The sequence below is a fragment of the Odocoileus virginianus genome, chromosome 20 (assembly GCF_023699985.2).
Source record: "Odocoileus virginianus isolate 20LAN1187 ecotype Illinois chromosome 20, Ovbor_1.2, whole genome shotgun sequence".
Classification (NCBI taxonomy): Eukaryota; Metazoa; Chordata; class Mammalia; order Artiodactyla; family Cervidae; genus Odocoileus; species Odocoileus virginianus.
Window position 1 is genome coordinate 25,738,191 of NC_069693.1, and position 16,572 is coordinate 25,754,762.

Below are 16,572 nucleotides of genomic sequence, written 5' to 3' on the forward strand. Positions count from 1 at the left end.
TTCTAATGGCATCAGGAAGACAAAATCTCAGAACACGTAATGACCCTTGAAAAAACCTACAGTCAGTCAAAAGCATTCTTAAGGCTATATACTGTGAGTTGTTTTGGATAAATAAAGGATAACATGACAACTCAATTCTTCAGTTATAATTGTCCTCTCATCAAAGACCTCACTAGAGGAGGAGGCACAGAAAGGTAGACTGCCTCTTTCTCAGTGAGTTTTTGCCTCTGGTTCATTTGAGTGATGTCCCAAGGGGTGAAAAAAAACAAGCAGATTACCATTGCTATAGCCCCATGTCCTGTCAGTAAACTTTGAGGTGCTGTGGAGCAGAGGGAGATGAAAGATGGATGAGATGATACCATTTCTCATTTTCATGAACTTTATGTCCTCATCAGTATTTGATATCATATTTTCTGAATCACCCATTCCAATAGGTGTGTAGTTGTGATAAATGTTTTAATTTGCATTCCTAAGTAATGCAGTTTAATAACTAATCTAATGGCTTGATATGTTGACTTATACTAATTGATTTTAGAATATTGAACCAGTCTTACATTCTCTTGGTCATCATATATTGATGATGCTAATAGCTTATTAAGAATTTGGTCCTGTGTTCATGAGGGATGTTGGTCTATAATTTGATGCCATTTTTGGCTTTTTCCTCTCCCCTCATAACCCCAAGTCCTATTGATAGCTTTCTGCTCCATTTCATTCCCTCCATCAGACCCTCCTTATCTCTTATTTTTTATCTTAATTGGTTCTTGGTGTCTGTGTCCTGAACTCTATTCCACTTACCTCAAGTTAAAAAAAAATTCAATGTTTCCTGTTGCTTACTGTTATTAGTTAGGGTCCAGGCAGGAAACAGCCAGCACATTCAGAGAGTTACTGAAATGCCTTTAAGGGAAGGATTATTTACAGTGGTGACAGTGGTGAGGGAAGCCTGCGAGGGTTGGTGGCGCACCGGGGGACCAGCAGGGACTGGTTGTAGCTGGTACTGGTACCACCTCAAGTGCAGTGAGGGAAGGGAGGGGTACCAGAACCCAGAAAAGTCTGTGACTGTGGGAAGAAGGATCCTCCTGAGGCATGTGACCTTGGTCAGGGATCACAGCCCCTGCCAGAGCCACGTTCTGGTAGGGAGAGAGGCGAGTACTGTAACCTTCCTGCTGTGCTCTGATCCCCTCCTGAGATTGGCTGAACCCGGATGGAAGCCAGAGGGCCTGGAGCCCATGTGTTGTAGTCCTTAGAGGCTGACCTTCTATCCATGGGGGGCAGAGCAGAGCAGAGGGGATCAGGTGGCAAAGGTGGGACAGACCAAAGGTACCGAGCATACCCACCTGTCAACCGCCAAACTCCTTAGATTAGCACTTGTGCCACCAGCTCTGGCTCCTACTCCCTTTCTGACTGGTTGCTCCTGAAATAATGAAGACTATGTCTTTTCATCTTTTATTCATTACAGCCTTCCTGTTAGGGCCCTCAGTAAAGGTGTGATGTGTGAACAGAGCAGTATTGGTTTGAGTGACAGAGCGGAGGCAAGTGGTCACCAAGCCAGGGAGCAGAAGGAACTTTCCTGGTTCACACTTGTCGCTAAGGATGCAAGAGCTGTTCCACACACACAAGCCTCCATTTTTATGGAGGCTCAGAGAAGCTGGGTAACCTGCTGTAGGTCTCACGGCGGGTTGTGGCAGATCTGTTACACAAAGCCAGCTGTGGAGCCCTGGAAAAGTTATCTTGCCTCTCCAAGATTCTGTGTTCCTCATCTGCAAGACAGGGTGGCATGGACTTGGAGGGATAATACTGTATATTACACTAAACTCTATATATTTTACACTAAACACTGCCTGGCCTATTGCACTCACTACATATTAGCCTAGAATATTATCTTCCTATTCCTATATGCTTTTGAAGAGGAGATATCTAAGTCAGTCATACATAGCTTTAAAAAAAAAAATCTGTGTAGTGACTTACGATGTGCCAGCTCCTATTTTATTTATTTTCATAAAGATGTTATCTGTTTATTTTTAGTGGAGGACACTTGCTTTACAGTGTCATGTTGGTCTCTGCTGGACAACAGCATGAATGAGCCATAGGTACACATGTGTCCCCTCCTCTTGAGCATCGCTCCCACCCCCCACCCCATCTTACCCTCTAGGTTGTCACAGAGCATCGGGTTGAGCTCCGTGTGTTACATAGCGCCTTCCCACCAGCTGTCTATCTTGCATGTGGTGGTGTATGTTTCACTGCTACTATCTCATCCTGCCCTCTTCTTCCTCCCTGCTGTGTCCACAAGTCTGTTCTCTATGTCTGCGTCTCTGTTGCTGCCCTGTGAATAGGTTCATCAGTACCATTTTTCTAGATTCCATATATGTGCGTTAATATATGATATTTGTCATTCTCTTTCTGACTCACTTCACTCTGTATAACAGGCTCTAGGTTTATCCACCTGACTAGAACTGACTCAAATTTGCCCTTTTTATGGCTTAGCAATATCCCATTGAATCTATGTACCACAACTTCCTTATCCATTCACCTGTCTATTGACATTACGTTGTTTCCATGTCCTGGCTGTTGTAAATAGTGCTGCAATAAACATTAGGGTCCATGTGTCTTTAGAATTCTGGTTTTCCCAAGGTATATGCCTAGTAATGGAGTTGCTAAATCATATGGTAGTTTTATTTCTAGTTTTTTTTTTTTTAAGAATCTCCACGCTGTTCTCCATAGTGTCTGTATCAATTTACATCTCCACCAGCAGTGCAAGAGGGTTCCTTTTCTCCACATCCTCGCCAGCATTTATTGTTTGTAGGTTTTTTGATGATGGCTAGGCCCTATTTTAAATGCTTCATCATGAAGCATTTACTGACTTCATTTACTGACTCATTTAATCCTTAAGTCCCCTATGAAGTAGATACAGTTAACCCCCTTTTACAGATGAGGAAACAGACACAGAATGATTAAGAAACTCACCTGACATCACCCAGCTGGTAGGAGGTGGAGACAGGATTTGAGCCCAGATGAGGCTACCCGCAGATTCACACCTCTGACCTCTGTGCTGCCTTCGCTATAACCTGTGGCCTCATTGGAGTGGGCACGGTCAGTCCTGTCAAGGCGCCTTCCCTGCTTCGTGCCTGACCAGGCTGTGATGACTGGAATGCATGTGAGCTCGGCAGGGCTGGGTTTATGGAGATCTTTGGAGGCACATGAAAGTTATGTACAAGGATGTTAGGGGCAAGCAACAAGGCCATGTTAGGAGTGAGAAAGGGTAATCACTGAAATGTGGAAAAGCAGCGCTGTCTACCGGAGCAGGAAAACACCTAGTCAAGCCTGCCTAGCTTCATGCCATCTGGCTTCTTCAGAGGCCAGCTCTTGCCCTTCTATTTATTGGTGTTGGTGAAGCTGTCCTTTGAGTCAGTGTCAATAAAACAGAGGTTATTAACATTTCTTCTAATCCATTCTGTTGTTTTAAGCCACCAGTGCAAATATACACCCAAATACAATGAAAACATGAGAAATGAGATGTGAGAGAGGAGGAAGTGTGCCCTGGGTATGAATTTAGAGAGGACATGGACATCGTTGCTTTTGCTGGCTCTGTCTCACTCCCTGGCCCTTAGAGCTGTTATAATAATGAATGACCCAGAGAACTTAAGCAGAATCTTACTATGTACAAAGTTTACACTTTCAAGGTCCCAGAATATCCATGACCTGTAAGTAACCCCCCCAAAACCTGTAAATACAGAAAGTGAAAAAAATAGCTAAAGGGAATTCAGGACATGAAAATAGTAGAAGGTAGCATGTGACTGACCTGTTTTCTAACTAGAAGGGAAGCCTGTAAGGGCAAGAGAATTATCAGCAAATATGAAACAGAGGTGGCTGGGAAACCACGGACATAATAGTAGGAATAGTAGAGTTCAGGGCACGAGACAAAACTCTGCAGCCCAGAAAGTTAGAGACAGGAGGAGGCAGGAAGCTGACGGGTTTGGGGTCACAGGCAGCTCAAATCTTGCTTATTTCCGTGGTTCACAGAGGCACAGTTGTCTTCAGGTAGGATCAAGCAGTATAGGATGCTGCACTGTGGGTTCTGTAGGCAAACCAACCCCTAACAGAGATGGACACTTCACACCGTCCACTATCTACAGTAGAAGCAAAAGAAAAGCTGGGTCTGAAAATGAAATTAAAACAATTCCATTTACTATGGCATCAAATAAAATAACAGAAGTAAATTTAATGAAAACAGTGTGTAACTTATACCATGAAAACTAGAAAATATTGTCTAAATAAATTAGACACCCCATGTTCATGAATCAGAAATCTTAAGATTGTTATGATGAAAACAGTTCTCAAATTGATCTGTAGATTCAAAGCAATCTCTTTCAAAATCCCAGATTGATAAATTGGTCGTAAAATTTATAGGAATGTGCAAGGGTTTCAGAATAGCCAAAATAACATTTCAAAAGAAAAAGTCAGAAGACTCACACTTAGTGATTTCAGAACTTACTGAAGTAATCAAGACAAGGTGATACTGGGGTAAGGACAGACTATAGATCAATGGAATAAAATTCAGTTCAGTTCAGTCACTCAGTCATGTCTGACTCTCTGCGACCCCCTGGATTGCAGTATGCCAGGTGATGGCTTCCCTGTCCATCACCAACTCCCAGAACGTGCTCAAACTCATGTCCATTGAGTCAGTGATGCCATCCAACCATCTCATCCTCTGTTGTCCCCTTCTCCTCCTGCCTTCCATCTTTCCCAGCATCAGGGTCTTTTCCAATGAGTCAGTTCTTCGTATCGGGGGACAAAGTATTGGAGTTTTAGCTTCAACATCAGTTCTTCCAGTGAATATTCAGTACTGATTTCTTTCAGGATTGATTGATTTGATGTCCTTGCAATCCAAGGGACTCTCAAGAGTCTTCTCCAACACCACAGTTCAAAAGCATCAATTCTTCAGCGCTCAGCTTTCTTTACAGTCCAACTCTCACATCCATACATGACTATTTTAAAAACCAAAGCTTTGATTAGACAGACCTTTGTTGGTAAAATAATGTCTCTGCTTTTTAATATGCTACCTAGGTGGGTCATACCTTTTCTTCCAAGGAGTAAACATCTTTTAATTTCATGGCTGCAGTCACCATCTGCAGTGATTTTGGAACCCCAAAAAAGCAAAGTCTGTCACTGTTTACATTGTTTCTCCATCTATTAGCCATGAATTGATAGGATTGGTTGCCTTGATCTTAGTTTTCTGAATGTTGAGTTTTAAGCCAACATTTTCACTCTCATCTTTCACTTTCATCAAGAGGCTCTTTAGTTCTTCACTTTCTGCCGTAAGGGTGGTGACATCTGCATATCTGATATAATCTGCATATCAGAATAAAATTGAGAGTCCAAAAATAAACCCATATATTTATGATCAACTGATTTTCAGTAAAGGTACCAAGGTCATTCTGGCAGAAAAAAATACTTTCTTCAACAGTTGGGTCTGGAACAAGTAGATAACCACATGTCAAAGAATAGTTAAGCCTCTGTACCTCCCAATTCCGTCCTTCCTCCATCCCCTAATTTACTTTGTCTCCATGGTTTTGTCGATTCTGAACATTGTATATAAATGGAGTCATATATTATATGGTCTTCTGTGACTAGCTTCTTTGACTCAGCATAATGTTTTCAAGGTTCATCTGTGTTGTAGCTTGTATCAATACTTCATTAATTGTTGTGGCTGAATAGTACTACTTTATCAGATTTTGTTTACCCATTGAGCAGTTGATGGACATTTGGGTTGTCTCTACTTTTTGGCTGTTATGTTTAATTCTCCTGTGAACATTCATGTACAAACTTACCATGTTAATAAGATCTAAAAGCGGCTCAATAAACAGCTGTTCCCCACTGTTTAATTTTCCCAGAAAGAAAAATTACACTCATCATCTGTTAACCTGAAGCAATTGTTTTCATTTTGAGTAACTATCTCCACAACTTTTCCCTGGTTTATAGCTAGCAAATTTCACAGATCATTCTTCCTACTAGGTTTTCTAGGTATGTGTTTTGAAACTCATCTTATTTGGAGATAACCCTTGAAAGTGACCCTATACAAAACTAGACCTGTCTTGAGATTTCTGGATCTTGCAGGGCCTTGTAAGTCATACTAAAGCATCTGGACTTCATACTGAGTCCATTGGGAAGTCATTGAAGTGTTCAAACAGGAAGGGAGTGATGTGATTCCATTTGCGTTTTAGAAAAATCCCTTTGCAGTATGAGGAATGGATGAAGGAAGGAAAGGATGGCAGCAGGAGAGATCAAGTAGAAGGTTGTTGCCTCATCCAGGTGAGTGGCGCCGGGGACTAGCCTAGGGCAGTGGCGGAAGGGCTGCCAGGAAGGGGTGGATTAAAAAAGAGGGAGGATCATCAAGGCTTGATGATGAGTTACCTGTATAGGTGAGGGAATAAAGAGGTTGCACATGGGTTGAAGAACCGAATTGGTGATGGTGACATGCCATGAAATGAGAAAATAGAGGGAGAAAATGTTTGAGGGAAGGTTTATGATAATTATTAAATGCTGACTAGTAGTCTTGCCTTGAGAATCCCACGGACAGAGGAGCCTGGTAGGTGACAGTCCATGGGGTCACAAAGAGTCGGACACGACTGAGCGACTTCACTTCACTTCACTTCATACACCAGACACTTTGTTAGGCACTTATAACCAGATCTCATTTCATCTTCAAAAGACCCCTTGAGCTAAACAGCATTAGACCTGCTTTCTCCATGAAAAACATTGCATTCAGCTCAGAACTGGTGAAGCCAGGATTTTTTTTGTTTCCAAATGTTTGTGTTTTGTTTTGTTTTCATTTATTTTTATTGTTGGAGGCTAATTACTTTATAATATTGTAGTGGTTTTTGCCATACATTGACATGAATCAGCCATGGATTTACATGTTTTCCCCTTTCTGAGAAGCCAGGATTTGGACCCGTAGATGTATTCACTTTGTGTTCTCACCATCTTACTTTACTGCTTCTGTTCAGGTTAGTCATGTGAGTTTTGTGGAGCTTAGAATACATGGGTATGTGCAGCTTGGAGAGAAAGCTGGGCTTGTGCTTCAGATTTGGAAGTCATTGGTATACTAATTAAAGCCTGGGACTTGAGTAGTAAAAGAACATGTAGAGCAAAAAGAGAAGAGGGCGCCTCTGACAGGATCTCAAGAACCTTAGCATTGAAGGGGCAGGGGAGCCTGAAAGCTGCACCCAGAAATGACCAGGAAGGTGGGAGGGCATCATGGATGGGAAGTAGGAGCTGTTTGTATCCCTAGTGCTCACAGTTGGGGAGTGAAGTAGTTAATTATGGATTTACAAAAGGAACGCCCATGACTCTGATCTGTGAGGAGGAGTAAGTGAAGCAATGTTATGTGGATAAAAGTAGAACAGCATTTGGATAGCCAGCATTTGGATACAGCTTTTCAAAAGTTGTGATTTGCAGCATCAAGATAAAAAAGTAGTCAGATTTTTTTTTTTAAGATATTAGATAGGCTAAGGGACTATTATGTGTTTATAAAATTATTATTTAAAATGATACAGGACTTTGGGAGTTCCCTGGTGGTCCAGTGGTTAGGACTTGGTGCTTGTATTGCTGCAGGCCCCAGTTCAATCCCTGGTTGATAAACTAAGATCCTGCAAGCCATGCAGCACAGCCTAAATACATAAATAAGCAAAATTTAAAAATAATACTAAAAAATAAATAAAATGGTGCAGGATCTGTGGGAAACAGTATGGCGGTTCCTCGGAAAATTAAAAATGGATTTACCATGTGATCCAGCAATTCCACCTCTTGAGTATATACCCAAAAGAATTGAAAGCCAAGTCTGGAAGAGATATCTGTATACCCATGTTCACAGCAGCATTATTCACAGTAGCTAATATGTGGAAGCTACCCAGGTATCCATGGACAGGTGAATAGATAAGCAAAATGTGATATATGCATACAGTGGAGTATTTTCAACCTCAGAAAAAGGAAGAAATTCTGGCATAAGCTACACCATGGATGAACCTTGAGAACATGCTAAGTGAAATAAGCCAGTCACAAAAGGACCAATGCTTTGTGATTCCACTTTATGGGGTACCTACGCACAGTAGTCAGATTCATAGAGACATGGTGGTTGCCAGGGGCTGGAGGGAAAGGTTAAGATGAGAAGTCACTGTTAATTAACTGTTGAAATGAGAAGTCACTGTTGAAATGAGAAGTCACTCCCTGTTAAGACAGAGTTTTGATTTTGCAAGGTGAAAAGAGTTTTGGAAGTGGGTGATGGTGATGGTTACATAGCTGTATGAAGGTACTTAATTCCACTAAACTGTACACTTAAAAATGGCTAACATAGTAAATTTTATGTGTATTTTATCACAATAAGAATCAAAAGAAAAAAGAAAGTGATGTGACATAGCTTCATCCCCACAGTCTGATTCAGTGGATCTGGGGTCACCAGTGGCCCCACACACTGCTAGAATGGGACCACTGGTTTACCTGAGGGATTGCCTCAGAGGGAAACCTATTCCCTACACACATCAGAATCTCATTGTAATTTCCAAGTAGACTTTTGTTTGGTTTCATTCTTTTAGTTCAGTTGCTCAGTTGTGTCCAGCTCTTTGCGACCCCATGGACTGTAGCATGCTAGACTTACCTGTCCAATATCAACTCCCAGAGCTTGCTCAGACTCATGTCCATTGAGATGGTGATGCCATCCAACTATCTCATCCTCTGTCGTCCCCTTCTCCTCCTCCCTTCAATCTTTTCCCAGCATCAGGATCTTTTCCAATGAGTCAGTTCTTTCTATCAGGTGGCCAAAGTATTGAGTTTCAGCTTCCGCATCAGTCCTTCCAATGTATATTCAGGACTGATTTCCTTCAGGATTGACTGGTTTGATATCCTTGCAGTCCAGGGGACTTTCAAGAGTCTTCTCCAACACCACATCAATTCTTCGACACTCAGCTTTCTTTGTATTCCAACTTTCACATCCATACATTAATACTGGAAAAACCATAGCTTTAACTAGATGGACCTTTGTTGGCAAAGTAATGTCTCTGCTTTTTAATGTGCTGCCTAGGTTGATCATAGCTTTTCTTCCAAGGAGCAAGAGTCAAATTTCATGGCGGCAGTCACCATCTGCAGTGATTTTTGGAGCCCAAGAAAAGAAACTATGTCACTGTTTCCATTGTTTCCCATCTATTTGCCATGAAGTGATGGGACCAGATGCTGTGATCTTAGTTTTTTGAATGTTGAGTTTTAAGCCAGCTTTTTCAACTCTCTTTCACTTTTATCAAGAGGCTCTTTAGTTCTTCTTTGGTTTCTGCCATAAGGGTGGTATCATGTGTGTATTTGAGGTTATTGATATTTCTCCCGGCAGTCTTGATTCCAGCTTGTGCTTCATCCAGCCTGGCATTTTGCAAGATGTACTCTGCATATAAGTTAAATAAGCAAGGTTACAACATACAGCCTTGACATACTCTTTTCCCAATCTGGAACCAGTCCGATGTTCCATCTCCAGTTGTAACTGTTGCTTCTTGACCTGCATACAGATTTCTTAGGAGGCAGGTAAGGTGGTCTGGTATTCCCTCCCATCTCTTGAAGAATGTTCCACAGTTTGTTGTGATCCACACAGTCAAAGGCTTTGGTGTAGTCAAAGCAGAAGTAGATGTTTTTCTGGAACTCTTTTGCTTTTTCGATGATCCAACTGATGTTGTCAATTTGATCTCTGGTTCCTCTGCCTTTTCTAAATCTAGCTTGAACATCTGGAAGTTCATAGTTCACGTATTGCTGAACCTCGCTTGGAGAATTTTGAGCATTGCTTTGCTACTGTGTGAGATGAGTGGAACTGTGCAATAGTGTGAGCATTCTTTGGCTTTGCCTTTCTTGGGGATTGGAATGAAAACTGACCTTTTCCAGTCCTGTGGCCACTGCCAAGTTGTCCAAGTTTGCTGGCATATTGAGTGGAGCACTTTAGCAGCATCATCTTTTAAGATTTGAAATAGCTCAACTAGAATTCCATCACCTCCGCTTTGTTTGTAGTGATGCTTTCTAAGGCCCACTTGACTTTTCATTCCTGGATGTCTGGCTGTAGGTGAGTGATCACACCATCGTAGTTATCTGGATCATTAAGATCTCTTTTGTATAGTTCTTCTGTGTATTCTTGCCACCTCTTCTTAATATCTTCTGCTTCTGTTAGGTCCATACCGTTTCTGTCCTTTATTGTACCCATTTTTGCATGAAATGTTCCCTTGGTATATCTAATTTTCTTGAAGAGCTCTCTAGTCTTTCCCATTCTATTATTTTCCTCTATTTCTTTACATTGATCACTGAGGAAGACTTTCTTATCTCTCCTTGCTATTCTTTGGAACTCTGCATTCAGATGGATATATCTTTCCTTTTCTCCTTTGCCTTTCACTTCTCTTGTTTTCTCAGCTATTTGTAAGGCTTCCTCAGACAACTATTTTGCCTTTTTGCATTTCTTTTTCTTGGGGATGATCTTGACCACTGCCTCCTGTACAGTGTCACGAACCTCCGTCTATAGTTCTTCAGGCATTCTGTCTATCAGGTCTAATCCCTTGAACCTATTTGCCACTTCCACTGTATAATCGTAAGGGTTTTGATTTAGGTCATACCCGAATGGTCTAGTGGGTTTCCCTGCTTTCTTCAATTTAAGTCTGAATTTGGCAATAAGGAGTTCATGATCTGAGCCACAGTCAGCTCCCAGTCTTGTTTTTGCTGACTGTATAGAGTTTCTCCATCTTCTGCTGCAAAAAATATTATCAGTCTGATTTTGGTATTGACTATGTGGTGATATCCATGGCCTTCTACTCATGACTACTTGGATTACTATGATATTGAATGATTTGCCTTGGAAACAAACAGATCATTCTGTCATTTTTGAGATTGCACCCAAGTGCTGCATTGCATCCACAGAATGCAGTACTTCATTTTTTCATTTTATAATCCTTATAATCAGAAGGGAAAATGCTACAAAATTAAGACACATTCATTGTTGAAAATATGGCAAAGTTCATAAAACAAAAATCATTCACAGTTCTATCAATTTATAACCATTATTAAATTAGGTCCTTCAGTTACATCCTCTCTGTGGAGTATGGTCATTGATGTAGATATCCTTGTATAGTCTCATACATATTTACTTTTTTTGTGCTTTTTTTGGTTTATTTTAAAGAATATTGATGTCGTGCGTCACGTATTGTTTTCCCCCTTTCACGGAATACATGGTGATGTCTTTCAGGTCGTTGAGGGCCTTCTACTCATGGTTTTCAGTGGCTCCATAGTGTTGTTGATCTGACCCACTACTGTGATTGAGTATGTATCTCATTTTCCAGTTTTTCACTATCATGGTCAACGTTGGCCTGGACATTTTTATATAAAAATATCCTTGTAAATATCCTTGTTGTTAGCACTGCTGCTGCTGCCTGTTTGGTAGTTTTTTGTTGGTATTTTGGTTTCTAGTATTTTCCTATGTTTGCTACCATAAACTTTAAAATTATAATGTGTATAGCATCTGGGCTCCCCGGGTAGCTCAAATGGTAAACAATCTGCCTGCAATGCAGGAGACCTGGGTTGGAAAGATCCCCTGGAGAAGGGCATGGCAACCCACTACAGTATTCTTGCCTGGAGAATTCCATGGACAGAGGATCCTGGCAGGCTGTAGTACATGGGGTCGCAAAGAGTCAGACACGACTGGGAGACTAACACTTTGACTTTCATAGCACCTAGGTAGTTCTCTTTTGTCTTTTAACTATAATATAATAACACTCTTCTTTTTCTTTCTGTAATATAGTATTAGAGAACCATGAACTTGTACAGTTAAGGCCCGAAGGTTAAATGGTTTGACCAGAATCACACAGAAAATTAAGTATAGCAGGACAGGAATTTGAACACAGCTGTACTCATTTTTTATATCTCCTCCTAGTAGACAGATACTGCTAATACCCTTAGTCTCCACGGGAGAAGTTTCTGCAGCGTTCCCCTGTGGAGCAGTGTGTCTCTGGTCCTGTGTGGCAGAGAACTTGCTGCTTCCAAATCAGCCCGGTACATTGCCTCTGCTGAGCGTGCCCTCCCCTAATCGCCAATGTCCTGCTTGCTGTTCCAGGAGCCATGTATGGCCGAGACTGCGAGACAGTCATGCTCATGCCAGAGCCTCTGGTGAGGCGATGAGTTGGTGAACCAAGAAGGCGGCATGAAGATGCTTCCCGGCGTGGGTGTCTTTGGGACCGGCAGCTCCGCCCGGGTTCTGGTCCCACTGCTGCGGGCAGAGGGGTTCACGGTGCAGGCCCTGTGGGGGAAGACCGAGGAGGAGGCCAAACAGCTCGCTGAGGAGATGAACATCGCCTTCTACACCAGCCGGACGGATGACGTCTTGTTGCATCAAGATGTGGATCTGGTGTGCATCAACATGCCCCCTCCACTCACCCGGCAGATATCTGTGAAGGCTCTAGGTATGGGCAGATGGCGCCTCCCTCTCGGGGGTCCTTGAGCATCCTTGCTCTCCTCTGGGCCTGGGTAGGCCCTCTTGGGCTTGGGTCTAGGACACCTCTCGTCCCTGAAGCAGTGCTGAGGAGGGCACTTTGGGAGGCCTTATAGCTGCAAGAGGAAATGCCCCAATGTCTGGGAAAGACACAGCCTTCCCCACCTCCTGTAGGTAAATCCCCAAGCAAAAATTAAGCAGATGCCTTCAGAGCTGGCCTATCACAGGGGCAGGAGATGATTACATTCAGGCATTATAAAGTTCGCTTCTGTGAAATCGGAATCCAAAGACCTGGGCCCCGGGGAAATTGGCTGTGATTGATGCGTTTGTACTTCATTTCCGTGGCATACAGCATCACAGAAAGAAGAGGGTGTGTATCAAGGCTGTCATTTCCCATATTTTGTCAGTCCTTGACTAGACTGAGCACACACCCTTCCTGTCATGCTTTGCAGTTGTGTATGCCAGAGGCAGGAAGGCTGTCCGAATGCTCTGTGTTTCCCCAGCGGGACCCACAGGTTGTTCTGCTCGCATCCCTGCTCCCTCGGGAAGCAGTGGGCCTGGCCATCTCCTGCCCCGGCTGGGTGTGGTTTGGTGAACTGTTCTCCTGCAATTCCTGTTGGGCTGCTCTTTCCTATTGGCAGTAGGAAAAATTCTCCTTTGTCTTACATGAATAAGAACCTAATTAAAAAAAAAAAAGAACCGAATTTAATAGGGAAACAAAGCAGTCAACATTCATCCAGCAATTCTTTAAAAAAAAAAAATCTCCTGTGTGCTAGCCACTGGCCCAGTATCATTCTTGACATTCAGAGCAGTGTTGGGATAGAGCTGTCTCTGCTTTCAGATTTCACATTCTGATCTGGAAGTAACACAGAGACTGGAAGTAACACACATGGCCAGGTAAATGAGAAAAGACTTAAATAACAATTCGGGTAGCATATAATTAATTGACAGAGTAATTGTTGTATATAAGGGGACGGGAGCCAGCTGTCCATCTCTGACCCAGAGATCTCTGGGTCCAGGAACCGCTATGCCGTGAGGCTGACCACTACTCCTCCTGGCCGCCACCGTGGTGCAGGATCTAAGACTGCTTGTCTTTCCTGTCGTCTGAAGATAAGAGAGTGTCTGTCACCTCTAACCCAATGGGCTGTAAAGGATAAATGCTCATTGAAGTGAGTAGAACAAGCGTCTCTCTGGTTGTTGATTTGGGGCATGTAAGTTTTGACCAAAAATTATAGATGGTTTGTCTTTTCCAGAGGGCTCTCTTTGAGGGTGTTGTGACTTTGGAGCTATTCACTGGCCCTAGATTTTTAGAGCAGATCATGCTCCCAGATTGAGTTTAGAAGTAGACTAAAGTCAGCACTTTAACAGAGGGCTGGTTCAAGGGGATCAGGCTACCATGGTCTCTTGACTTCTCACCATTCCTTGTGGCATGAGTGCAGGTTGGTGAGGGTGTGTGTGGAGGCAGAGTTCTAGAGGCTCTCAGCCAGCTTCTTGAACTTTCGGGTTCCCACAGAGGCCATTTCCTAGCTGTGTAAGGAGAGAGGAGACCCAGAGTTCTTTGGGCACAAGCCTCCCGGGTGTTTTGCTCGTACCGGAAAACACTGGACTTCAGGCCATTTAATATAAACAAGAAGGACAGCTTCTGGGGTCTTGTGTCCCAGCCCTCAGTGAAGTGAAACCATCAGCCCTGTCTCCACACCTCTGTTGTCAGGAGGGAGGAAGGTATGAATGCCGGTCCTTGGTCTCTTCTTGCAGGTACATGATCCCAGGGCCAAGTTGGTTGGGCTAAGAGAGCCGTGTCGACTGGATCTGCCACGAGGCACTGCCCACTTAGGCCCCAAAGGAGTCACCGAGCCTGTTGCAACCATGAGGTTAACTCCCTGTGTGCTTGCTTTCTTTCTTTGTGAGAATTCTGACTTAACTTTAGCTCATATGGAAGAGGCCATGAGAACTGCTCTAGTTTTCCCAAATGACTGGATATGCGTGCATAAACTGCTGTAGGCAGAGCACCAAACTGACCGTGACATCAGACCCCACTTCTGGTCCTATTTCTGTCCCTGTCAACCTCTGGAGGCCCCTGTGAAATGAAGGTATCATTCAGTCTTTCCAGCGTGATATGACTGCCTCCGTTACTGACCAAGAAAGACACTGGCATCACGTTACAGGGGAAAGCCTGGCTTTCCTGTTGTCCCAAGTGGAAGAACAGATTTGTTTAAGTTAAATTCATATCAAAAACAAATAGTAGGAGTCTCCTCTGGGTGTTCACTAGGTAAATGTTCAGATATTCACTGAGTTGAATGTAGCTCAGAAATGAAACTAAGCATTCTAAGTCATCTCAAATGTGAAAAACTTTTCTGTGGGTTGGGGGACTTTATTTAAGTTAATTCCTCCAAAGCAGGACGTGTTCTTTCTTCCTGTAATGTAAAGCTCTGGCAGTAGCTGATTCTCGTACACCGTTTAGATGAAGAACAGAATAGACACATTGATAGTTATAAAAATGCAGTGTATTTAAAAGGGCTCAGAGTCAGCATTCCAGAACACCCCCACTGCTGTTCCACCTGTGTATTCCCGTGTATGAGTCCCTCTATATATATGCCTGAGAGGATATTTTTCTGTTTTTCCCACTTTCATATCTCTGTTTTCTTTTTCGTTTTTTTTTTACCCTTTTGTTATGGGTGCTGTGTCTCTTATGTTTCATTAAGGATATAAGCTTCAGGGACTTTGCTGACAGTCCAGTGGTTAGGACTCCACACTTCCACTGCAGGGAGCATGAGTTCGGTCCCTGGTCTGGGGAACTAAGGTCCCCGCATGCCCTATTAATTAATTAATTAAAGGATATAAGCTTTAGATCCTCAATCTTTTTAGAACCAGGGGAAAAAAAAAGACATGTTTATTTAACAGGATAGCTGTTGAAGTACTCTAATTTTAGATAAGCTCTTGCAGATTTTGAACCCATGAGAAGTTAAATCGTAATTGTCTCAAGTCTCTATTGAGTGAAGGATCCTTCTTGTGTTGCCCAGCATTGTGAAAGGTTAAGTCAGGGAGACGAGAAGCAGTTAAGTGAGGCATGCAGCACCTGTCCACATTTGCAGCTATAAAGCAAATCTATGACTTAGACTGTTCTTCTTCTAAAACTTTTGATCCCAGTCAGAGTACTGTATTTTCTTCTTTTGAAATTCACAGACATAAAGTCAGAAGTGTTGGACCTGCAGTAGCAATAAAGAGAGTATCTAGTCCTGCCTTTCTCAGAGATGCTGGGCCAGAAGCAGCAGCATCACCTGGGAAATTGTTGTAAATCCCAATTCTGGGCCCCTTCCCAGATCTTCTGAATCTCAGTGGGTGAGGCCTGCCAATTTTGGAACAAGCATTCTGGGTGATTCTGATCCACACTAAGAATTGAGAACCACTGGTCTCATCCACCATCTTCATTTCCAGTTACGGAAACCCAGGCCCAGAAATGTTTAAGGTCACAGCATCTCACTAAGCCTTAGTGCTGTAGGCAAAATCGCATTTTCCTCAGTTTCTCAGATCATTGTATTCTTATGTCATTTCTGAGGCCATAAAGATTGTTTCCTCCCTCATTCTTATTAGTGTTTTTCTAATAAGTTTATAAGTTTTTTTCTAAAACTAATCCTTGGACTTATCCTGTAGAGATATACTTTTCACCTCACAGCTCTTTTCTATAGCATCTTGCATGCATGCTTGCTAAGTGGCTTCAGTCATGTCCAACTCTTTGCCCCCCAGTGGACAGTAGCCCACCAGGCTCCTCTGTCCATGGGATTCTCCAGGCAGGCGTACTGGAGTGCTTTGCCATGCCCTCCTCCAAAGGGTCTTCTCCCACCCAGGGATCGAACCCATGTCTCTTATGTCTCCTGCATTGGCAGGCGGGTTCTTTACTACTGGTGTCACCTGGGAAGCCCCTGTGGCATCTTACTTTCTACCTTTATTTGACTTTTCATTTTCTTCCACCTCAGATTTCATCCTTGTGGCTTTCCCGTGAATTCCTTAGAGGAGAAGGAGGGACTCTATGTTTCCTTTCTCAATTTAGAAGTGGTTCCAAAAAATTTTAATGTACAAAGTGC

The 16,572-nt window shown here is 42.8% G+C and overlaps 1 protein-coding gene across 6 annotated transcripts in view; it reads left to right on the forward strand.

The window, feature by feature from the left end:
- GFOD2 (Gfo/Idh/MocA-like oxidoreductase domain containing 2) overlaps positions 1-16,572 on the forward strand; it is a 38,797-nt gene that overhangs the window by 15,553 nt on the left and 6,672 nt on the right. For 3 of the 6 annotated variants that reach the window (XM_020884987.2, XM_020884988.2, XM_020884995.2), the window contains one exon: positions 12,116-12,461. In XM_020884987.2, coding sequence (XP_020740646.1) covers positions 12,203-12,461 — 259 coding nt within the window. In that variant the 5' untranslated portion in view covers positions 12,116-12,202. Of the gene's footprint in view, positions 1-6,218; positions 6,307-11,251; positions 11,326-12,115; positions 12,462-16,572 lie in introns of all 6 variants that reach the window. The other 3 variants (XM_020884991.2, XM_020884996.2, XM_020884994.2) reach the window with 3 other exon arrangements.